This window comes from Podarcis liolepis (genome assembly GCF_965112155.1).
Source record: "Podarcis liolepis genome assembly, chromosome: 3".
NCBI lineage: Eukaryota > Metazoa > Chordata > Lepidosauria > Squamata > Lacertidae > Podarcis > Podarcis liolepis.
Window position 1 is genome coordinate 91,792,221 of NC_139557.1, and position 24,428 is coordinate 91,816,648.

General features: G+C 40.8%; 1 protein-coding gene across 3 annotated transcripts in view; it reads right to left on the minus strand.

Annotated features, from left to right (window-relative positions):
• Positions 1–863: 863 nt before the first annotated feature.
• Positions 864–24,428, minus strand: part of XDH (xanthine dehydrogenase) — a 66,573-nt gene continuing 43,008 nt past the window's right edge. Inside the window, exons 24-37 of one of the 3 annotated variants that reach the window (XR_014524285.1) lie at positions 23,043–23,130; positions 22,130–22,216; positions 21,195–21,386; positions 19,922–20,067; positions 19,480–19,561; positions 18,613–18,708; positions 17,646–17,891; positions 16,813–16,980; positions 15,541–15,593; positions 6,823–6,937; positions 5,894–5,959; positions 4,647–4,835; positions 3,776–3,943; positions 864–2,893 (exon numbers count right to left, since the gene is read on the minus strand). Coding sequence is in view for 1 of the 3 variants with exons in the window: in XM_083496033.1 (XP_083352159.1) it covers positions 2,843–2,893; positions 3,776–3,943; positions 4,647–4,835; positions 5,894–5,959; positions 6,823–6,937; positions 15,541–15,593; positions 16,813–16,887; positions 17,763–17,891; positions 18,613–18,708; positions 19,480–19,561; positions 19,922–20,067; positions 21,195–21,386; positions 22,130–22,216; positions 23,043–23,130 (1,537 nt within the window). In the remaining 2 variants the exon portion in view is untranslated. Of the gene's footprint in view, positions 2,894–3,775; positions 3,944–4,646; positions 4,836–5,893; positions 5,960–6,822; positions 6,938–15,540; positions 15,594–16,812; positions 16,981–17,591; positions 17,892–18,612; positions 18,709–19,479; positions 19,562–19,921; positions 20,068–21,194; positions 21,387–22,129; positions 22,217–23,042; positions 23,131–24,428 lie in introns of all 3 variants that reach the window. The other 2 variants (XR_014524286.1, XM_083496033.1) reach the window with 2 other exon arrangements.

A 24,428-nucleotide genomic window follows, 5' to 3' on the forward strand; every position in this document is an offset into this window, starting at 1 on the left:
GACCCACGATGGAGCGATGCAGGAAGCAATAAGGATCGATTCTGAGGTACGGTAATCAGGAGTCGGGAGCAGATTTGGCCTCCTGTCTACCTCATTTTGATATGTGCCCCCCTTTTTTTTCTCCCATATGTGTACATTCTTCTCATGTTATAAATTGGGTAGTGTTATAAATGACTGTGTTTAGAATAGGGAATGCCAATGCAAAGGGCAAGAAAATCTTCTACCCTCCATATCAACATTTTGTGGCACAGCCAGGCACAGCCATCCACAGTGTAGAGCCCCCATAATAATGACAGTATTTTCCTAGTGAGTAATTTAGCAAACTTACAAAGTGCTTTTCAAATCACATTTATTCCCCCCCCCCCAATAGTTCATTTCAAGCAGTGTTTCTTATACATTCAGATCACAAAGACACTAATTCATGAGAGAGTTCATTTAAAAGATTCTATAAAGTCCTCAGTTTCAGCAAAACTACGTGCTTCCTGGTAACTTATCGTTATTACCATGGACTAACAATTGTAGGTCAGCGTTACTATTGCTATTGCTTCATATTTTCCAGAATATCGTACTACAGGTTTTCAGTTTGCTTCTATGCTTGGCAAGATATTATGGATACTAGGGAGAGAAACCTCAGCCTTTGTCCTACAAAAGGTACTGTTAAAAAGAACCTTTTATAGGTCAGAAACCTGTAGAAAAGCCATGGGTTGGTTTATGAGAGCAAATGTCAAGGATGGATCTTCTTCGATGAGAGAAAGTCACACTTTAAGCTGCAGTACAGAATTATTGCACTGGGGATGGACTCTGAATATGCCCACTCCACAAGTATTACACAAACCACAAAAGTCAGGAGAGTTAACACCAGCGCGGGAGACATGATTGATCTGTTTATTTCAACAGAACAGAAATTGTTCTCTATCAACAGCTAGGAGTCATTTTGGTAAATGGCAATAGTGTCAGCTCATAATTATTAAACAGTTCCAGAAGAGCATTTAATGCCCCTAAGTCAAGATGGGCATATTAGCGTACTAAGCAAACCCTTAGAAAAGCAGCAAGTGTTTCAATTGTCATTGGCTCATGCACATATTTGCTTCTGGCAGGCTATTTTCTTACATTGTGAGAACGCCATTTACTAGCGGCAATCAAGAAAATGAAGCATCCGTGGATGTTGAGTATGCTTCTGTCTCAGAAGTTCCAGAAAGCACTCTGCTTTCAAATAGCACATCCAATGTCAACAAGACAACTCTATCCCAAAGGCATGATGCAAATTCATTTCCTTGAACGATGCAATGCACTGATTCCTGAACATTTCGTGGATAAGTTCATGTTTAATTCTCTCTGAGAGCTAGTTCCCATAAGGTTGTTTTGTTTTGATATGAAAAGGAGGTGTTTAGCATAGGAAATACAACATTGTGCGGCCTGGGAAAATGGAGTGCAGACTTTTCATTCAAACAGCTCTGTTATGAACTGATACACCTTTGGGAAACACAGGTTAATCTCGGAGCAAACCTGTCCAACTGGCAAGACTCTCTGCATTGTACCATTGTTTGAGGACTATTCTTTTGTCAACTGATCACAACAATCTGCATGAAATTTCAGATATAACTGTACAATTTGCTTCAGTTCACTCGGAGGGGTTCACCTGAAACTTTGACGACAAGTTTGCGGAATGATAGAATAGTAACTCTTGGAGATTTGCAAACGGCTAGCAAATGGGATTTAGTGCCTGCTGCACAAAGCATCATAGCTCATGGAGAATATAAAGGAAAGCCTAGCTAAATATCTTTCTGGTGGAGTGTTTTTCATAACCCCTCTGTATGGCCAAGTAATGTGCGAAAGCAGTCCCTTGTGAGCCTCAACACATTCATATTTTTGCAACCTAACAAATTTACCCTGGTCTACCTTCAGCAAAACCAAATGAGGGGAATGCACCATAAGTGAGGTGGCCGGATGCACAAACTGGGCAAGATTTTTGCTCTTCTAATAGTTGCATAGAAGAGAGGATTTCATCAGGCAGAGCTTGTCATCTGTTCTGCACAGTCAATAAAAGATACAGGAATCCTGGCCACTTTTGGACCTGGCCCTCTTAATTATGGGATGCAAACTGGCTCTCCATAATTCATAACCACCTAGGTAATAGCTATTTCCCCCTAACTCTTAAACATCAGCTCCAATCACACTTGGAGTAAGTGGCACTGAAATCAACATATCTACCTACTCAGTAACTATACTGAGGATCATGACATTAGCCAACCCTTGTGCATTTGCTTCCAGTGTTATCTCATATCCTCAGCATACAAAAGCAAAGTAGAAGGTGGGAGTGGAGGCTGGGATCTCATTAATTAAATGTTAATGAACTTCCCACATCGTTATGATTCAGAGAAAGGATGCAATGGGGTCCTGCCCTCATTGTTGCTTGCAATCATACATCCAAAAGAGGAAGAATGGAAAACTGAAAAGGGGGGAATGGCTGCATCATAATCAATTCAAATTAGCATTTCATTGAATGTCGTGATTACACTGTAAAAGTGAACGTATTAGCAAATGAGTTTTGCTGATCTTTGCCATGAGCTTAAATGAACTACGTAAGGATTTCAGATTTCACAGAGAGCAAAACCATACATTTCCCCCCTCTTTGTTACATTTCACGCCAGCTGTATTCCACCAACAGGAACCCTTTCCTTAGGCAATGGACGATTCAGCTATTAAATTATAAAGCTTCATGAATCTGCAGGGCAGGTGCAGGAACACAGATCTGTTTTCAGCAGTGAGTCATTGCTTCCTTTTGGTCCCCTGAGGTGAAACCAGCTTGATGAGTGGAGATGGTTCCTAGAGGTTACTTCATTCATACTCTCACAGACCAAGGCTTAAAGGTGCCCGGCTCAGCAGATGGACACTGGATAAAAAAATAAGAGTGAAATAATTGAAAGAGAAGGATGATAAACAGTTGTCTTCATCTGAAATGTCTAGACCATGTCCCAAAGTTGGCATGGTCTTTGCTGGGCAACTACAGAATGTAACCATTTTCAGATTTACTTATCTTCTACACCAGGGGCTGATGGACTACAACTCCCATAATCCCTGTCCCTTCACCACACTGGGACTGATGAGAGTTAGGTATCCAACAACAGCTAGAGGACAACCACATTGTGTAAATCAGGGGTAGCCAAACAGAACAAGATTGCCAAGCTGAGCACTTAATTTGGCTGACTGGCATTTCCTACATGCAGAGCTCTTTCTCAGCCAGAACTCACCAGAACTCAGTTCTGGCACCTTTCAGGTGGGCACCATTGCCATTCTAAGATAACAAGGGAGGCGTTCATAGTGAGTTCTAGCATCTCTTTTTCTAGAAGCAATGACTACATGATAAGGAAGTAGGCATATCTGGTTCAGTCCCACGTGAATTTTTGTACACATTGTTTGGCTGCAGAACTTCTCTGCAAAATTTGGCAAAGTGCAAGTTGGGAGGCATTCAACGGATGGCTACATTTCTGTTCACCCATTGCTTTGGAAACTGTAAATTAAGTAAGTTTGCCTTTAAATGCCAACTGAATCAAATTTGTCCCCTGTTCCTAATAATAATTTTGACTTACCTCATGGGTTTATTGTTAAGGAATGCAATAAGCAACGCATTTGTATGGCACACTTGAATTAATGAAGCATTCATTAATTAGTGTTAGGGGAACCCACTGAAATGAAAGCTGCGGACAACCAAGGAATGGTTACTGAATTTCATTACAGAAGATGAAATCGTGAGAAAGGAGGCCAGTTAACCTACCAGTTTGGTGAAGTTATCCACACAACCATTGCGTATTCTCTCTGGGGTGGCTGGGCTGTCTAGTCGGAATGGCTCCTTCAGTCCCGATTCTTCCCTGGCAGAGACGATGGCATCTTTGATGGCATAAAACACGGAGGCTGACAGGAACAAGGGAGGTTCACCGACAGCCTAGAGAGATTGAATAGCATTAAGCGTTGCTCCAGCCACTACTAATTCACAGCTCATAGTATGCAGTACCCATGGCCAGTACCTCTGGTTACGAACTTAATTTGTTCCGGAGGGCTGTTCTTAACCTGAAACCGTTCTTAACCAGAGGTACCACTTTAGCTAATGGGGCCTCGCACTGCCGCCACACGATTTCTGTTCTCATCCTGAGGTAAAGTTCTTAACCTGAGGTACTACTTCCAGGTTAGTAATCTGTAACCCAAGGTGTTTGTAACCCAAGGTGTTCGCAACCCGAGGTACCACCGTACTGGGAACATAGTAAGCTGCCTTAGACCACCTCACACCATTGGTCCATGGCCTACACTGACTGCCATTGGCTCTCCAGGGTTTCAGGAAGCGTTCTCTCCCTGCCTTATATGGAGATGCCAGGGATTGAACCTGGTAGGTCCAGAAGAAGGCAATATTGTGTAAAGATCAAGCCACATTATTATAGTCCATTGGTCTCTTTAGTACATGGGTTGTATCCCAGAAACAAACCCAGATATGCCATGGGCCAGTTGAATGAATCTCATGGATCAGAGTTTGGGAGCCCCTGCTCTAAGAAATATAAGGCAAAATAGCATTCCTCATTCCATCACTGCTGTTTATTTTGTGTCAAAATGTGCAATGTCTGTGGGAAAACCTGCAACTCCAGATGGTACTGTACCTTGGATGAATAGATGGCTTTGCTGTTTGGACAGTCCCGGAGAAGAGACACATGAAACTCTGTCGGGATGTCACCGAATGCAGGGATTTTGTACATTCCAGGCCCACGGGTGTACAGGTTGCCTTCTGGGGAATAACGCAGCTCCTCCAAGGTAAAAAGCCCAACTCCTTGGACAAAGGCTCCTTCTATCTGTAAATGTAAACACACAAAAATCAAATTAGACACAAAATAAAAAGTCAGCCTCAAAAGTCAGCCCCAAACAGAGCACATTACAGTAGTCTTGTTTGGACATGACCAAATCACTACAGCAAGACCATCCCACTCCAACCAAAGCTGGCAGAGAGCACTCATGGTGTGGTATTCAACTAAATTTTACTTAGAGAAGACCCACTGGAATAAATGGACCTAACTCAGTCATGCTCATTAATTTCAACTAGTCTACTCTGAGTAAAACATATTTGAATGCCACCCAAGGCCACTGATATCTCCTGGGGAAGCCCCAATCAGAACTGAATTGAGAAGTAGGAGTCCTCCAAAATGAGTAAGGCAGTTTTCATCCCATAGCCATGTGGAACTTTTCAGTTAATTTTTCTCATTGGCTAGGACATGCTTGATGCTAAATGAACATCATGCAGGAGTGGCAGGAGTGCTGCCACTGCTGGTATTAGTAATAAATATTGGTAGTCCAAATATTTATGGGATAATAGCAGAATGACCTTGTGGCATATGGTCATCATGAGTGATGATTCATAAACAAATTTATCTGTATCTGCCCAATTTCAGTATTTAGTTGCTAGTACAGGAAGCCTCAAGTTTAGGCTAGTATATCTAGTTTTAAGGGTTCTGGTCGGTATGCAGGTTAAAATGAAAAATGAACCCGAAAATATGAGGTTTAGTCTCTCTAAAACAAGACTCCTTTGACTATTTGCTGCAATAGGGCTATTGAAGTAAATAGAATTACTCTAGAGTAACTGACTTGGAGAATGCAAAACAAAAGCTTGGAAACAGTGCAGTGAACACTAGATCTATTCTTTCCCCTGTTTCATTGTGCAGAAATGAATCATTTGCCAAAATCTTGATGAGCAAAAACAAGCTAATAATAAATTAGCAATTAACCATCTCTCCTGCCACAACAGTTCATGCTGCTGTTTATCAGGCCTGTTGCTGCTCATTGACCAATTTAATAATCCAGCTAGCATGCAGACATGCTACAGCGCCACAGAACAGGATCGTGTTGTATTGCTTACCTGTCCTATATCTATAGCCGGGTTCAAGCTGGTGCCAACATCCATCACGATGTCTGTGCGGACATTCTAAATATCGGCAAAAGCAAAGGCTGAGTAAGTACAGGACTCACTTTATGCAATGAATTAAAAGGGGAACATATGAACATCAAGAGGCTACCTTAGAGTCAGGCCACTGGCCCATCTAGTTCAGTACTGTTTAATCTGTTCTCCAGCTTTTCAGGCAGGAGTTTTTCGTCAGCTCTACCTGGAGAAGCTAAGGATTCAGTACAGTACCTGCTCCAGGCATAGCAGATGCTCTACCACTAAGATGTGCCTTTTCCCCAAGTCTCACTTGAACCTGAATTGTCACATAGTAGCTCTGAGCCTGAGCTTTGACTTGGAAGAGATGAACTCTCAGCTCAGCCAGGAATGTGCCATGTTGTCTGGGAGAAGCCGCTATTTAATAACCTAGCCTGAGCTAAGAGAAGTGGCCTAAGTTACACGATTATTGCAAAGATCAATGGGGAAATAGATGTGAAGAGTACTTCAGCAAAAAGGTGTTGGCTCTTGGATGGAAGTCAAATATCTGGAGCCTTTGAAACTTGGGCATAAGTCTTCATAGCTAGTGGCTTGTGTGGAAACCATTCTCAGAACATAATCACTGTGAAGTATAGAATTGCCCAATTATATGTGTTTCCTCCAGAAGTTCAGACTATATCTCCCATCATGCCTGGCCATGCTGGCTGGGGCTGATGGGAGTTGGAGTTCAACTGCCTCTGGTTGGCCACAGGTGGCCCATCCCTGATATACACAGAGAAGTCAGGTATTTCACTCAACGAAAACCAGAGCTGGAAATAAACTTCCTTATCAAATATACTCAGGTTATTAGGTACTTTCCCAGTCCACCAGAACAAAGAAATACTTTTGACAAATCTGCCTAGCCTACTTACCTTATGGTCACCTGTCAGACAGTCAATCTCAACCTCAGAACAAGCCACACCATAAGAGAAGTAGCAGAAGGGCTTTCCTTCATTTTTCTCATAGTCATACCCAAGGTCTGGAATTCTTAAGGGTGGCAAGAAAGAAGGAAAAAATGAAATCTGCAAGAATTTTACTCATCACTTGACTAAAAGAAAGGTCTTTAAAAAAAAAATTATTGGAAATTTTATTTACAACATAACACAAACCCACCACCCCCAACACAGAAATCCACCCCCATCAGACACAAACGTAACAAACAACAAGCATAATATACAACAATACAAACAACCAAATAAAAGACTTCCTTTATCCTATTTCTGGCATCCTTATTTACTTCTTATAAGCTGTTTCCTTTATGAATAATTATTAAGATTTTTCTAATTATAACTTAAATATCCACAAAGTCTCCTGCAGACATTAATCGAAACAAGTCCAGGTATGAATTTTAGGGCACTGTTCTGTGAAATATTCTCTGCATTTTCCCCATGCTTTTTGAAATTCTTGTCTAGTGTGATCTCTAATTGCCTCTGTTAATCTAGCCAGTTCAATATACTCTAACAGTTTGTCTTGCCATTCCATTTTTGTTGGCACAATTTCTTTTTTCCAGTTTTTAGCAATTAGGATCCTTGCCACTCCTGTGGCATGGAGGAATATTTTCTGATCTTCTCTTGCTATACCCGCGTCCGTTATCCCTAGTAGAAAAGCTTCTGTATTTTTTTATAAAGTTATACGTAAACATTTTTTTAAGCTTGTCATATACTATGTTCCAGAAGCTTTTGATTTTTTCACAGGTCCCACCAAACATGTATAAGTGTCCCCTCTGTTTTACCACACCTCCAGCACAGATTTGTTTTTGTCTTATACATTTTAGCTATTTTGGTAGGTGTTAAGTACCATCTATAAAAGATCTTGATTAGATTTTCCCTCAATACTTCACAGGCTGTAAATTTCCAGTTCTTTCTCCATAATTCTTTTTTTTTTTTTATAAATTTTTTATTGATTTTACAACATTTTTAGGAAAAACAAACAAACACAAAAAATGACAAACATACACGTATAGTTTCAAACATATTTTCATAAACCTCTTTTCTTGGACTTCCCCATACCCCCCCTCTCTGCATCCCAATGTCCATAATTCAACTAGCAACTCCCAATTGTTACTTTCCAATCTCTATCTTCTTAGTCCTCTTTTATAGTCTAGCCTTGTATCCCTGTACCCTTTTGCTTCTAGAAACCACAACATTTTAGCATTCATTAAGTTTATAGTAGTCCTTAAGATAGCTTTTAAATTTTCTCCATTCTTCTTCCACCGTCTCTTTTCGTTGATCACGGATTCTGCCTGTCATCTCGGCCAATGTCATATAGTCCATCACTTTCATCTGCCATTCTTCCACAGTGGGTAAATCTTGTGTCTTCCAATACTTTGCGATGAGTATTCTTGCTGCTGTTGTGGCATACATAAAAAAGATTCTATCTTTCTTTGTCACCAATTGGCCGACAATGCCCAAGAGAAAGGCCTCTGGTTTTTTAGGAAAGGTACATTTAAGTACCTTTTTCATTTCATTGTAGATCATTTCCCAGAAGGCCTTAATCTTCGGGCATGTCCACCAAAGGTGATAAAAGGAACCTTCAGTCTCTTTACACTTCCAGCATTTATTATCGGGCAAATGATAGATTTTTGCCAGCTTGACTGGGGTCATGTACCACCTGTATACCATTTTCATAATGTTTTCCTTTAAGGCATTACATGCCGTAAATTTAATACCGGTGTTCCATAACCATTCCCAGTCAGCTGACATAATGTTGTGTCCAACATCCTGAGCCCACTTAATCATAGCCGATTTAACTGTTTCATCCTGTGTGCTCCATTTCAACAGCAAGTTGTACATTCTAGATAAATTCTTAGTATTGGGTTCTAACAGTTCGGTTTCTAATTTTGATTTTTCCACCTGGAAACCGATTTTCCTGTCCTGTTTAAAAAATTCCATTATTTGACGATATTGGAACCAATTTTCTACCTTGTGCTTCAATTTCTCCTGACTTTGTAGTTTGAACTTATCTCCATCTTGTTCTAAAATTTCCCAATACTTCGGCCATCCGACCTCCATATTGAGTTTCTTCACTGCTTTAGCCTCCACTGGTGAGACCCATCTAGGGGTTTTGTTTTCCAATAGATCTTTATATCTTATCCAAACATTAAACAATGCTTTTCTAACAATGTGATTTTTAAAGGCACTGTTAACTTTATCATACCAAAGATATGCATGCCAACCAAAAGCATTATTAAAACCTTCCAGATCCAAGATGTCCGTGTTCTCGAGGAGCATCCATTCTTTCAGCCAGCAAAAAGCTGCTGCCTCATAGTACAATTTTAAGTCCGGCAGGGCAAAACCCCCTCTTTCTTTAGCATCTGTCAATATCTTAAATTTAATTCGGGGCTTTTTGCCCTGCCAGACAAATTTCGAAATGTCTTTGTGCCACCTCTTAAAACATTCCATCTTGTCAAGAATCTGCAAGGTCTGAAACAAAAATAACATTCTAGGCAATACATTCATTTTGATTACTGCAATTCGGCCTAACATTGACAATTTCAAATTTGACCATATTTCTAGATCTTTTTTAATTTCTGACCAACATTTTTCATAGTTGTCCTTGTACAGATTCAGATTCTTAGATGTTAAATAAACCCCTAGGTATTTCACCTTCTTTACCACAGTCAAACCTGTTTCCTCTTGAAATTTCTCCTTTTCCCTATCTGTTAAGTTTTTCCCTAAAACTTTGGTTTTTTGCTTGTTCAACTTAAATCCAGCTACCTGGTCAAACTGTTGTATTATTTCTAAAACCTTTTTCGTACTAGTGTTTGGCTCTTGCAAAGTCAATACTAGGTCATCTGCAAACGCTCTTAACTTATAATGTTTGGCTCCGACCTGCACACCCTTGACCTGCTGGTCATTTCTTATCATGTTCAGCAACACCTCCAGAACTGAAATAAAAAGTAGTGGGGAAATCGGGCACCCCTGTCGTGTTCCTTTTTCTATCTTGAGTTCCTCAGTCACAACGTTGTTTACAATCAGTTTAGCTTTTTGTTCAAAATATATAGCAGCCATACCATTCTCAAAACCCTGGCCTACCCCCATCCCATGAAGATTCTTCCTCATAAAACTCCAAGAAATATTGTCAAAGGCTTTCTCCGCGTCCACAAAGATCAATACTGCTTTAGTGTTTATATTCACCTCTAGCTTTTCCAGAATGTCTATTACATTCCTTACATTGTCTGCCAGGTGTCTTTTAGGGAGAAAACCTGCCTGGTCCTTATGAATCTTCTCCATCAAAACTCTTTTAAATCTTTTTGCCAAAATGTCTGCAAAAATTTTGTAATCCACATTAAGGAGTGATATTGGGCGGTAGTTCTTAAGTTGGGTCTTTTCAGTCTCTGACTTTGGTATGAGTGAAATATATGCCTCTTTCCACGATTCAGGTGCCCTTTTTCCCTCAAGGATCTCATTACAAACTTCTCTTAGTGGTTGAGTCAACCATTCCTTCAGCGATTTGTAGTATCTGGAAGTCAGTCCATCTGGTCCCGGAGATTTGCCCAGTTGCATATTCTGAATGGCAGCCTCTATCTCTTGTTCTGAGATTCTCTGGTTCAAGTCCATCTTACTTTGATGAGAGATGTTTTGTAATCCATATTTTCCAAGGAATTTGTCTATATCTTCTTCATTTTGCGGGCCTTGAGTATAGAGTTTTTTAAAATAACTTAAAAAGCAATTTCTAATTTCATTAGGTTTGGATATATTCTTTCCATCCACCTCTAGGCTTGTAACTATATTTAGTTTCTGTCTTTTCTTCAGTTGCCATGCCAAAAGTTTGCCACATTTATTTGCTGATTCAAAAGTCTTTTGCTTCATTTGCTTTATCTTCCATTCAATCTCTTGGTTCATCAATTCCATGTATTGTGTTTGATATAACTTGATCTCTCTTAAAATGTCCTGAGATTTTGGTTTTGTTCTTAATTTTCTCTCTCCTTCCTTTATCATTTCCAAAATCCTCTCTTTTTTCTCATTTTGTTTTTTCCTCTTTATTGAGTTTTGTTGAATCAAAAATCCTCTCATAACCGCTTTACTTGCGTCCCAGATCACTCTTTTCTCCACGTCGGTCCTCAGATTTATTTCAAAATAGTCTTTTAGGGTCTTTTGGGCCTTCGTGAGAATCTCCTTGTCTCGAAAGAGGGTGTCATTCATTTTCCATCTAAATTGACCAGTTATTGTGAGTTTCATCTCCATCTTCACGGCGTTATGGTCGGAGCAGGTTTTTGGGCAGATTTCCACTTTCTTAATCTTTGGAGCCATTCCACTAGTAACCCAGATTTGATCGATTCTGGTCCAGGTCATCATTGCTTGGGAGAAGAAAGTTCCCTCTCTCTCCAGAGGGTTCCTTGTTCTCCATATGTCTATCAGATCCATATTTTCTGTCATTTCAAAAAAAGTCTTAGGGAGTCTCCCTTCCTTGCTAACTGTTAGTCCCTGTGCCTTGTCCATATTAGTGGAGACCACGCCATTCATGTCTCCCATGATTATCATATTATAGTCCAGATAGTCAATGAGGGTTTCATGGAGTCTCTTAAAGAAGTCAGATTTGCCTTCATTTGGTGCATAAATTCCAACCACTAGAAATTTTTCTCCTTGTATTTGTATCTCCACTGCCAGATATCTCCCTTGTTCGTCCTTGAATATCATTTTTGGAGCCCATTTCTCCTTCACATATATTACAACTCCTCTCTTCTTAACTTTGTCTAATGAGATAAATTCTTGTCCTAACCTTTTATTTATAAGTAATCTCCTGTGGGCTCTGGTTATGTGAGTTTCTTGTAGGCATATCAAGTCCAGTTGTTCTCTATTTAATACATGAAATACTTGTCTTCTCTTCAAAGGCCCATTGAGCCCATTACAATTCCAACTAAGGAATTGCAGAGCCATCTTGCTATTTTTCTGAGGCTCCTCCAACAGCTCCCAGTTGTTGCTCTTCTTCTGATGGTGGTGGTTTTTGTCCAATCGAGAGATTCAGGATGTCCAGTGCTCTCCTCTGTTCTGCGAGTACGTCCACAGTCCCCTTCTGTAGGTCCTCCTGGTATCTTGCCAAAAATTTGTCTTTATCTTGAATTGTCTTTATTTTCACCTTGTTTGCCTTATAGTCAAATGACAGCCCTTGTGGGAATTCCCACCTGAAGCGGATAGAGTTTTTCTTTAATAAAAGGGCTAAGTCCTTGTAGAAGTTTCTTAAGTCCAGAATGTATTTTGGGATGTCTTTGAAGATCTGTACAGCTGAATTTCCAATTTGCAAGGCCTTTTCAAAGTGTAGTCCTAATATTTTATCTCTTTCCTCCTTGGATCTGAGTGTGATCAAACAGTCTCTCGGGGTCTTTCTGTTTTGCTTTTTACCCAATCTAAAGGCAGTCGTAATTTTGAATTCGTCTTCCTCAAGGTCCCAGCAGTCCACAAACTCCCGTGTCAAATATTCCACAAGGTTGTCTCTTTCATTCTCCGGAATCAGTCTTATTTTTAAGTTTCTCTCTTTCCTCTGTAACTCCCACAAGGCCAAGGTTGCGTCATGCTCATAGACCTTCTTGGCGATCGGCTCTAATTTCTCCTGTGTCTCTCCCGCAGTGGCTTTGGCATCTTCCGCAATTTGGCGCGTAGTGGCGTTTTCCTCCACCAATTTATTTATAGATTCTGTGTTCTGGTTTAATCTTGCTGAAATTTCTGTTAATTTTAGTGTATTCTCTGAAGTCTGTTTTGTCAAAGATTCCAAAGTTTGGTTAATCTTGAGCAGGGCGTCTGTCACAGCTTCCATAGAGACGGCTGCTCCTTTGTCTTGTCCTGTTGTTCCTACTGATCCGACTGTTGCGCCTGAGATTGAGCCTCTTTTCTTTACCTGTTGCTGCTGCAGCTGTTGTTGTTGTTGCTTGGTCTTGGCTCTTGTGACTATCTCTTCTTGTGCGCCACTCATGTCAAGGTCAGTTCCCACGGGATTTATTCTCCCTTGGAAAATTCCACTATCTTAGGCCGTGCCGGACTTCACTTTGTCCTCTAGAGGGAGCAAATCAAAATGACCATAGAGCAAAGTTTCCAAGTATAAAAACAAAGGAGACTGTCCAAAATGTAAAAAGGGAGATTAACACAGTCAAAGTCAATGTTACTGAGAACTTGTTACTTCAAATTGCCACAGTTGCCCAATTTATGCTATTTCTTCTTGTATTATACAGTAGCCAGGCACTGTGGAAACTTTGTATCAAAGTATCACTTCACAGGGAAAAGTCAGTTCAGTGTGCTAAAAAGGCAGACCGTTTCATGCTTTCAGATGGGTGAGACAGCAGAGGTTTTTTACTTCCAATAGATCATGCAGTTATTGTTCACATTCACCTCCCCTCTGCCCTGCTAGCTAGAGGGGAGATCAAAGGTCTAAATGTCCGGTTTAGCTGGTCAAAGAGCAGGTTTAAACGGATGCAGGTTTAGCGCTCCGTTGCTTTCGCTTTCATGCAGTCGGGGGGAGGCAGAATTCCTTTGTTTAGATCTCCCCCGTTTTTAGCCCAATTTTTAAGATTTAAAGGGTCCCGATTGTCTTTCAGCTCTTACTCACGGGGATTCAGTCCAAATTTTCTTTTCAGGAAGGAATCGGCGCTCTCCGCTTATGGCGACGTGGCTTCACTTCGCAGGCTGGGTAGCGACTCTCAGCACCGCGCTCACTCCCGATGTCGATCCGTAGCCTTTAAAAAGGCTCTTTCACGGTACCGGGGGGCGCAAAGGTGCCCACCGAGTCTCCTTGTTCTCAGGCTTCAGCGCCTGGGATTTTAGGGGTCCCCCACTTGCCGTAGCGGGTAGGACCCGAACTTGCGAAGCAGTCCTTCTCCGGAGCTCGGAGCTAGGACCGCCATTAAGCGCTGGCACCGACCGGAAGTCCTTTCTCCATAATTCTTCCCATGCTGTTAAGTTAACAGTTTTCCCAATATCTAAAGCCCACTTGATCATTACCTCCTTGACCTGTTCGTATTTGACCTCCCACTCCAATAATGTATCATATATTTTTGATATTACCTTGGTTTGGTTTTGTAATAACACTTTTTCTAATAATGAAGGTTCGTTTCAGAAACATGATTTCCTAATGACATGGTTCATAAATCCCCTGTGTACTTTCCCTTTTTCATAAGCTAAATACGCATGCCAACCATAACGACTGTTAAATCGTTCTAGATCTAACAAATCACTATCTTTTAATACAATCCACTCTTTTAGCCAATTTAGACAGTGTCGTAATATAAATTTAGGTCAGGTAGCGCCAGTCCACCTCTGTGTTTTTTATCTAATAGAAGTTTGTGATTAATTCTTGATTTTTTATACTGCCATATGAATTTGGATATCTCTTTTTGCCATAATCTAAGACTTCCCACTCCTCCAATTATCGGTATCATTTGGAATAGATACATCATTTTCGGCAATACGTTCATTTTAACCACTGATATTCTGCCAACAGGTGATAATCTTAACTTATTCCAGATTTCTAAATCTCTTTTGATTCCATTCCAGGTGTTTGTGTAATTATCTTTGAGTAGATTACTATTATTATTCGTCAGCTAAATTCCCAAATACTTGGTCTTATTTACAATTGTTAATCCTGATATCTCCTGTAGTTCTTCCTTTTCGTGCTTGGTCATATTTTTTACTATCATGTTAGTTTTATTCTTGTTCAACTTAAAGCCGGCTACTTTCTCAAATTCTAATATTCTTTCAATTATCTGTATTATACTTTCTTTGGGGTTTTCAACAGTCAGAATCAGGTTGTCCGCAAATGCTTTGATCTTATATTCCTTTTTCCCTAATGAGATACCTTTTATTTTATTATCATTTCTTATGGCATTCATCAATAATTCCAGTACCATAATAAATAGTAGTGGTGATAAGGGGCAACCTTGTCTTGACCCCCTCTCTATACAAAATTCTTCTGTTATTTCATTATTAAGAATAAGTTTGGCTTTTTATTTCCTATATATTGCCTCTATAGCTTTAATATAATCTTCCCCCAGTTTCATTTCCTTTATGACCCTTTTCATGACGTCCCACGACACCTGGTCAAATGTCTTTTCCGCATCTGTTGATATTAAAGCAGCCTTTTTGTCTGATCTTTCCTCTAGGTACTCTAGTAAATCTGTTGCTGTGTATGTATCTACCTGGCAGAAAGCCAGCTTGATCTTTGTGTATAGTTTCGTTTAATGATTTTTTCAATCTGTTGGCTAGAATGCCAGCAAATATTTTGTAATCACTGTTCAGCGGTGATATGGGCCTATAGTTTTTAATTAGCATCTGGTCTTGTCCTTGTTTTGGTATCAGCACGACAGAAGCATCTTCCCATGATCCCAGAAAGTTCTTTTTCTTACCCCACTGAATCACTTCATGATGAGCAAAAATGTAAGTTACTGCACTCAACAAGAATTCGGGGAGTTTTGAGGATCAGACCAGTAATCATGATTAGCCAAAGTTTGGAGATCTGCATGCCTTTGATTACTAGATCATATATTTTTAATATATGCACACTTCATGAAATTAGTTGAAGTATCGGACTAGTAGAGATAAAGAGCACTCAATAACATTTAGAAGCATTACTTGGAATCCCACTTGGGTCCTGTTCCGACTCACCTGTAAAATCCTGTAGCCGACAAACTCACACAATCACAGTAGGCTGTTGACACCTAATGAAAACACACAGAGTTCTTTGTGTCTGGGGTTTGTTTGTTTTTTTAGTTAGTTCTGCTGAACTAGAATAGCTACAATGCATTCTGGAAAAGCTAGCAATGGGTGTGTTTTTTTAACAAAATACAAATGAGTGCACTCTATCCATATGCAAAAAGGGGAGCACCACTATCATCAAACCTTACATTTAACACCTCTAGACCCATCAAACCCAACTTTGTGAAATAGTGCACAAATGGAGCTGTTAAACAGATTCCACTCTTGAGAGATATCTTCATTCCAAATTATAAAGAGAAAAAAATCTAAGGGCAACTTTCAGAAGCCTAGTCCATCATCATCATCTGTTATCATCGTCATATAAATCAACATCAGAAATGCCACTCAAGTTCATGGAGGGATTTACATGCATCACAAAACACTAAATACAATTTACAACAGAAAAACTAAAGCCCCAAATAAAATAGATCACAAGAACTAATCACGTCAAAATTATGCTCACCAACTCATATGAAGAAGAAGGAGAAGGAGGAGGAGGAGTTTGGATTTGATATCCCGCTTTATCACTACCCGAAGGAGTCTCAAAGCGGCTAACATTCTCCTGTCCCTTCCTCCCCCACAACAAACACTCTGTGAGGTGAGTGGGGCTGAGAGGCTTCAGAAAAGTGTGACCGGCAGCTGCATGTGGAGGAGCGAGGAATCGAACCCGGTTCACCAGATTACGAGTCCATCGCTCTTAACCACTACACCACACTGGCTCTATGGACAGACTGTTTTCTGGTGTGTGTGTGTAAAGAAAACACCCCATCCTATAGCAGAGGTCACTGCAGAACAGAGTGCCAGCAACAACCCGTTGAAACCGCAACACAGAAAGTCAGTGTAGGATGGTGTAGGCACAAGATGATAAGATAAATTGGGACAGGGACCAAGCTAAAGGAAGGAGCAAGGAGGGGAAGCTGCTTAAGATTCACAAACCATCACAATTCAGAGGTGTATCAATTGCATCACCACCTTGGGTATATAGAACCCCAAGTTTCTCTTGTTGAAGTCATACTTGTTTGGGGCTTACAGAACTGCTGGAAGAGTTGCAAGAATATCAGCCAGTTCTCTACTAGCTCCTTTAGCCCCTGTCACACCACAATGAATTAATAGATAATTGAGATTTTCCTAATGATAGCAAATCCACACCATGCTTCCAAACTGCAGCAGACACAAACATACCCAGTCTTCCCAGGAACCTTTTGGCTTAGCAAGTTTGATTGGCTCCAATCTCTTCAGGATGGTCTGGCAAGCATTCTAAAAGAAAGAAAGAAAAACAGTTCAAAGCAAACAGAATGCATCTTTTGATATCACAGCAAATCGCCACCAGGTATTCTCATTTTCATCAATCTAGATGTGACAACAGGTGTCCACATATCACAGGCTTCAGAACGTCCTGTACTCTTTTGACTAATTATGCTTTTAACGGAAGGCTCTGGCTAGAAATGGGCAAGGTCCAAGGTTCAATCCACAGCATCCCCAGAGATGCCTGGGACCAATTATCACCTGAAGTCCCAGAGAGCTGCTGCTCATCAATGTCAACAACACTGAGTTAGACGCACCAGTGGATTGACACAGTAGATGAGAGCTTCTGATGTAGCATTAACGTATTTCCAAAGTTAATACCATTGTTCAATTTGGAAACAACCTAACATTCGCCACATCACCAGAGAATACACATACAGTGGTACCTCGGGTTAAGTACTTAGTTCGTTCCGGAGGTCCGTTCTTAACCTGAAACTGTTCTTAACCTGAAGCACCACTTTAGCTAATGAGGCCTCCTGCTGCTGCTGCGCCGCCAGAGCACAATTTCTGTTCTCATCCTGAAGCAAAGTTCTTAACCTGAGGCAATATTTCTGGGTTAGCGGAGTTTGTAACCTGAAGCGTATGTAACCGGAGGTACCACTGTAGTTGGCTCCTTTACTGTTAAAGTCATCACACAGGGCACTTTTAAGCAGCACACATGCTGATAGTGTGCTTTCCTCCTAAAGCAAAGTCTGCTAGAAGCCTCCCACAAGGCCTATCTTCATAGAGGCAACGAGACAGATTCTTTCTGGGGTGAAAATGCAGTGCACTGCAGACAGAATCGGTAGCATCCCTTGTAGAGCAGTGTGTTGAGTTCTATCCCTTACCAAGACGGCCATCCCATTGATATCAGCACTAACAGAAGCAGCTGTTGGAGATGCATTTGGCACTGTGTTGGTGCTTGTCTCACTGATGTAGATCTTGGAGGTGGGAATTCCAAGAGTCCTGCTGGCAACCTGCAGAGAGACAATGCCCAAACATGAACTTCACCGCAGTTGTCATCACCACCGATGAAATTCATAGGACTTGAAACAGTTCTTCTTATTCCAAGTCCACAAAGCTCCAAAGACTTTTGAATAGTCCTGTATTCTGTCCTGTGGGATATTTTCCTGATCCATCTTAATTTATATTTGCAAGTAAAATCGAACCCACATAGGAAAGTTGCTACACTTCTGAAGAATGCTGCTTTGTAATCCTGCTACACATCCTCCATACCTTGTGAGAAAGTAAGGGTTGTAGTTAATCAACTCTTACTCAGGGTAGACATTAATGGCCATGACTGCTCTGAGTAAAAGTTTGTTTATTATTAAATTCTTCCCACAAGAACCCATTCTTGGATTTCATCCTACATATCCACATTTAAATTAGAATGGATGTGGGGTGAAATTGCAACATCTATAAGATAACATTCTGAAAACGAATGCTGCAGTACATTTTTATTACATTTAATGGATAATATATTATTATTATTATTATTATTATTATTATTATTATTATTATTACTACTACTACTACTACCCCACCCATCCAGCTGGGTTTCCCTAGCCACTCTGGGCGGCTCCCAATATATTAAAAATAGAATAAAACATCAAACATTAAAAACTTCCCTAAGCAGGGCTGCTTAATGGATAATGTTAATCAAAACAGCACCAGACAATTAATGCATTCATAGTTTACCTGGATCATCTTGGTATGGAGGCCCTGGCCCATCTCAGTCCCACCATGCGTGAGCAGCACTGAACCATCCGTGTACACATGTACCAGGGCACCAGCCTACAACAGAAATCGGAGAGACAGGCTGTCAAAGACTGTTTTGACACACGAGCTCTCTGAAGCACACTTCACAGGCATCGTCTACATACAAATCAACATTCCTTGCTTCAGGCAGTATCCAAGGCCTTTGTTCCATTGGCGCAAGGATTTACATTTATGCTACTGTACTGCTTCCGCTTCTCCTCCCTCTGTGCATGCCCTGTGCCCTCCTCAATTCTGCTCTGGAGGGTTGCAAGAAACCCCAGAGCAGATTTGGAAGGGGGGCGGAGTTCCACTGTGCAAGGGCAAATACTTGCTCTATTAGAACAAGAGATTGAATGCTACTTTGGATAGACGTGTGTGTGTGTGTGTGTGTGTGTGTGTGTGTGTGTGTGTGAGAGAGAGAGAGAGAGAGAGAGAGAGAGAGAGAGAGAAGACATATATGATCCAATAAGCCTAAAAATTAACTTTTGATGGATTCAATACTTAAGAAAGCACTACTTCATTTCTCTTCAGCCCATGTATTCACTGACTAGGGTGGGGGCTGGTATCCCCCCCCACACAACATTAGCAAAACAAGAGTCACAAAGGATGCACAAGAATGAAGGCGGACTGGTGGATGACATACAACATAACCAAGGCTGGGACAGTGTCATGATCTAACACAAGATTGGAACTAAAATGTGCCTTGGATGTATCGCTTCAAACATTCCCATTACTGGAGAATCTTGAAGAAGCGTTTTGCCACAGAACCTTGCTGCCCAGCTGTAAAAGTTAAGGGTGCTTGCCAACCTGATTCAGAAAGGGAACTGTGAAGCTGATCCCAAACTTGGTTGGAATAATGGCCATGCCTCTCTTCTTCCAGCGATTCTTCCTGGGGAAACAGAATGATGTCAGACTGTTGTTCCCTTGCAGCATGCACCCATTCCTAAACTTCTTTCTCTGGCATGCTCTCTTTTCCTACACAATTTTGCATCAGAACAAGACTTCATAGGAATGGGTCCAGGAAGGGAACTGAAATCAACAAATCAACATTGCACTTTTCATTGATTTTGAGCTTCTCTTTTAAAACACAATGGGTTAATGTTTTCCCAAAATGATTACACCTTCTGCAAAGATGATTTGTATGGATGGGGGAGAAATTTGATTCAGACTTTAGTTCCAGGCTTACTAATTAGGCCTTTATAGAATATTTAAGTATATTTGATATCACTCTGAAAAGCAAGATACCTACCGGTTAAACTCATCAATAAGTTTCCTTCTGGAGTGATAGTCTGAATTTGCAAGGCACTCGTCCCAACATCTTCGCAAGGTGAATCCTTCTAGCTTCTGATTGAAGTGAGTCAGGTCTCCTTCATTATAGAGATTGAGTTTTCGAACCTTTCCAAAGCAAAACCCACATGGTCAAGGTCACCAACGAGTCTTTTGGAAGAATGACTTTAACAGAATGTGGAATGCTGGGTATCTTGATCTTAAACACGCCTTCCTAAACATGGAGGTCAGCTCCCCCAAAATTCTGTAGTGGGCAACCATTTCAGGGTCAAGGGTTGCATTCCTTTTAGAGAAGGGGGCTACACAGCAATGGTGCTCAGTACAGCGAAACCAAAAAGTAGACAGAGGGACATCCCACACACACACTTCATCCATCTCACAAACACACACATCCATCCATCCACACAAACATACACATGCATCCATTCATAAAAAGCAGAAACACACAGACACCCATCCTCTCTCCACTTCACCCATTTGTTCTCTTTCTCTCTTTCACTCTTCCGGCTGGGTGAAGTGTTGTGCTGAAGGAGGCTAACGACCACTTCCCACTGGAGTATAAAGGAATGACACACAACACCCTTGATATGTAATATCATTTAGATATCCAACCCATAAAGGATTCTAACAATCAGTGTCAACGCTGAGATTACATTACCCAATGTAAAGCTGCTCACGGGTATCGAACTGGTGACATCTCATTTCTTTAACATCCTTTGGCCGAAGCATGCAGGGTTTATGGAAATGTCCAGCCTTTTCCTCTAAGAGCATATATCCAGTGCCTGATTTACATACAGTATAAGCTAAACAAGCTATAGCTTAGGGCCCCACTCTTTTGGAGGCCCCCCAAAAAATTAAAGGGGGGAAAACCCTGGATGTACATTTCCAAAATATATGATAAAAACAAATAAAATAAAACTTACATATAGCAACAATGTTTTGTGTTGTGTAGGCTCCTATGCTAAGTAATGGGCTAGCCGGCTCCCTAAAATATCACCGGTTTGCTCATTTCTATATATAGGGTGCCTACATTCTGCATGGACTGGTTGGTTACATGGCAACACGTGCAAATGGCTTTAGATATCTATTAGGTACATAAATTACCATATAGCATATATTCAACACAAAAAACAGTGACAATTTGTTGTTGACAAAGGACAGCTGGACATATAAAGGGCCCCCTTACCTTCAGTAGCTTAGGGCCTCATCAAACCTAAATCCAGCACTGCACATACCTCTTCTGCTGGCAGCCCACACTTCATGGCAATGTCGCTCATCCAGCACTCGGTAACCATCATTCCCTGGGGACCCCCAAACCCACGGAATGCTGTGTTGGAGGACAAGTTGGTTCTGCAGACTTTGCCTATGCCTCTGATGTTTGGAATGTTGTACGAGTTGTCCATGTGAAACAATGCTCTGTCCATAACCTGGTGACCACCAATAAAAAGCAGGTCAAAAATAGACTTATGAACTTTAAAAGAAAGACTTAATCTACGAACAATTCTTTTGTTCTTCTGACTCTACAATCATAAGTTGCACTAACTAACAAGTTATCATTTACATGTTTTTTTCACCCACACACCAACTGCAGCAAATGTATGCTCATCCTCATATATTGCGTGGTGCAGTGATTAGACTAGAACCTGGGAGATGAAATTTCAAATCTCCACTTGGCCATGAAGTTCAGTAAGTGACCTTGAGTCAGTCACTGCCTCTCAGCCTAGCCTATCACACAGGGTGGTTGTGGCAACTAATTAAAGAATAGGTAGACCTATTAGCCCCTTGGAGGCAAAGATGTAGTATAGACACAATAAATAAATAACTATTGGGAGCACTGAATTTTTACAACAATACTGTCATCTTTCTATTTAAATCCCTAACTGAAATTGCAGGTTAAGTAGTGGTCAAGATGTTGCATCAAACATTAAAACTGTCCCCATTAGAGAAGGCTTGGGGACAACTGATCTTTGTTTAATGAAGCACAATTTCAGGATGGGACCATTTTGACTGAAGGAGGTAGGTGCAGTGTGTGTGTGTGTGTGTGTGTGTGTGTGTGTGTGTGTGTACACATACAGAGGCTTGGGTATGCTTCTCAACCAGTCACCCCAAACTACTTTTTCTCCCTCTTAGAATCAGAAATGAAACAGAGCAGAATGTATCCTTGACTCACGCCATGAGAAAGATCAATAGAATTCCCTCCATTGCTGTAATATGTCACATCTAGACTAGTAATCCTTCCATTCTTCTTAAAGCCAACCTGGAAGAAACAAAGGATGGAGGAATACAGAATTCACCTGTTACAATTACAGATGTTTTAGGAAGAAACGAATCTAGGAAGCTGTCAGACCCTTTGGTCTATCTAGCTCACTACCGTCTACACTGAGTGGCAGTGGCTCTTCAGGATTTATTGACGCAGGATTTATTTGATGTATGCGAAACATGTGCTCTGCCACTGAGCTACAGTCTTATACCTCATGCTCCATAAACCCAAAGTCTAAAAGATAGCTATTGGTAGATTCCAGCAGCCCTGTTTAGTGGTGTTCTTCTTCCTATCTGCAGCATTCCACATACAGTCATACCTTGGAAGTCGAACAGAATCCGTTCCAGAAGTCCGTTCGACTACCAAAACATTCAGAAACCAAAGCGCGGCTTCTGATTGGCTGCAGGAAGCTCCTGCAGCCAATCGGAAGCTGCAGAAGCCCCATTGGAAGTTCGGCTTCCAAAAGAACATTAAAAAAATGGAACACTCACTTCCGGGTTTTGATCGTTTGGGAGCTGATTTGTTCAGAAGCCAAGACATTTAAGATCCAAGGTACGACTGTACTGCTAATGCCGGCAGTCCATATATCTCCAAATGCTCTATACTCCAAATCAACCACTTTGGCCACACGCATCTTTGACATGCAGCCCCCATAGGGTTGGCAATGGGTGACTATGGCCGTCAGCTGAAAAAAAGTTGACCATCCCTGTTGTGTAGGAATGAACAATGCATTGGACCTAAAGATCCCCTTACATTTTTTAATGTGACCTTCCCAAGATGACCTACTTCTCTTAAAACAACAACAGCCAACATTTCAATTTACCTTATACTGCCCCAAAAAGGGATGTCTTCCACCAGAAATCAGCATATCTTCATCTCGATCCAGCATGCATCTTACTGGGCGACCAGTCCTGTAAGGGCACCAAAATCAGGCTGAGAATGAGCCTGTGTCATATAATTGACACAATTTATTTTCATACATAGGTAAAGGTAAAGGGACCCCTGACCATTAGGTCCAGTCGTGACCGACTCTGGGTTGCTTTATTGGCCAAGGGAGCCGGTGTACAGCTTCCAGGTCATGTGGCCAGCATGACTAAGATTTTCATACATACATATGTACAATTTAGAGGCCATCCCAAAAACCGAATTTGAATAACTTACAGGGATTTAAAAAACAAAAACAAACTAACGATAAGTTAATAAAATGCAGGTGAGACAAGGTAACTGATTATAAAGCATCACTATAAAAATGATTTTGAAACAGAGTAAAGGAGGAAAGATTTTGCAGCACTAACAACACAATCCTAGGCATATTTATTCAGAAGTAAATCATACTGTGTTCAGTGTAGCTTATTCCCAGATAAATGCACACAGGAGGGCAGCCTTAATGAATCAAAACTAAAAGGCAGAGAAATTTAAATGTCACAGGGCTAAAGCAATACGAAGCTACAACATAAGTTAGAAGGCCTGGGAAAAATTTTAAAATGTTCTTGCCTGGTGCCCAGTTCATCAATTTGTGCAGTGTCTCATTGACAAAGCTGTAATTAATATTTCCAGTGTGTCTGCTACAATATTGAAAAATTCACTGAGGAATCCTGTGTATTTTATCATCCTTCCTCTTTATCCAATAAGTCTACTGTGGACAGCTGAAAACATCCTAACATTTATTTCTCCATATTTTAATTAATGGCAGATCTTTCAATTCCCAGTTTTTTTAATCAATCACTTTGCTTCCATCAGCAAATGGCAATTTCCTGTCCTGTTCCAAGTTATTTCAAAGGCACGGGAAGTAATGCTATAGCCTCCCAAATCCCTGTTATTTCATGAATCTTACTCACTGATCCATTTCCAGAATTTCTGAATTTGGGCAATGCCACTGAATTGGAGTTGCCACTTTAAAATAAATTATTGTAGGACTTGCTTTTAAAGGCTCTGCTCTTTTCTCTGCCTAAAGTACCCAATACTAATTATCTTATTCTATAGTTCTAACTAGAAGGTTGGATCCCCCCACACCTTCCAGAGCCTGTTTTGAAATCCAGAAGTTCTGCATCAGTGGCGGCAAAACTATGGTCTCCCAGATGTTGAACTCCAAATCCTATTGTCATTGTCATTATTAAATTTATTGCCTGCTCCTCATCGGCATGACCCAGGGCCGATTACAACAGTTTAATATTTAGATTAAAAACAGTTAAAACAGGCTACAGTCAAA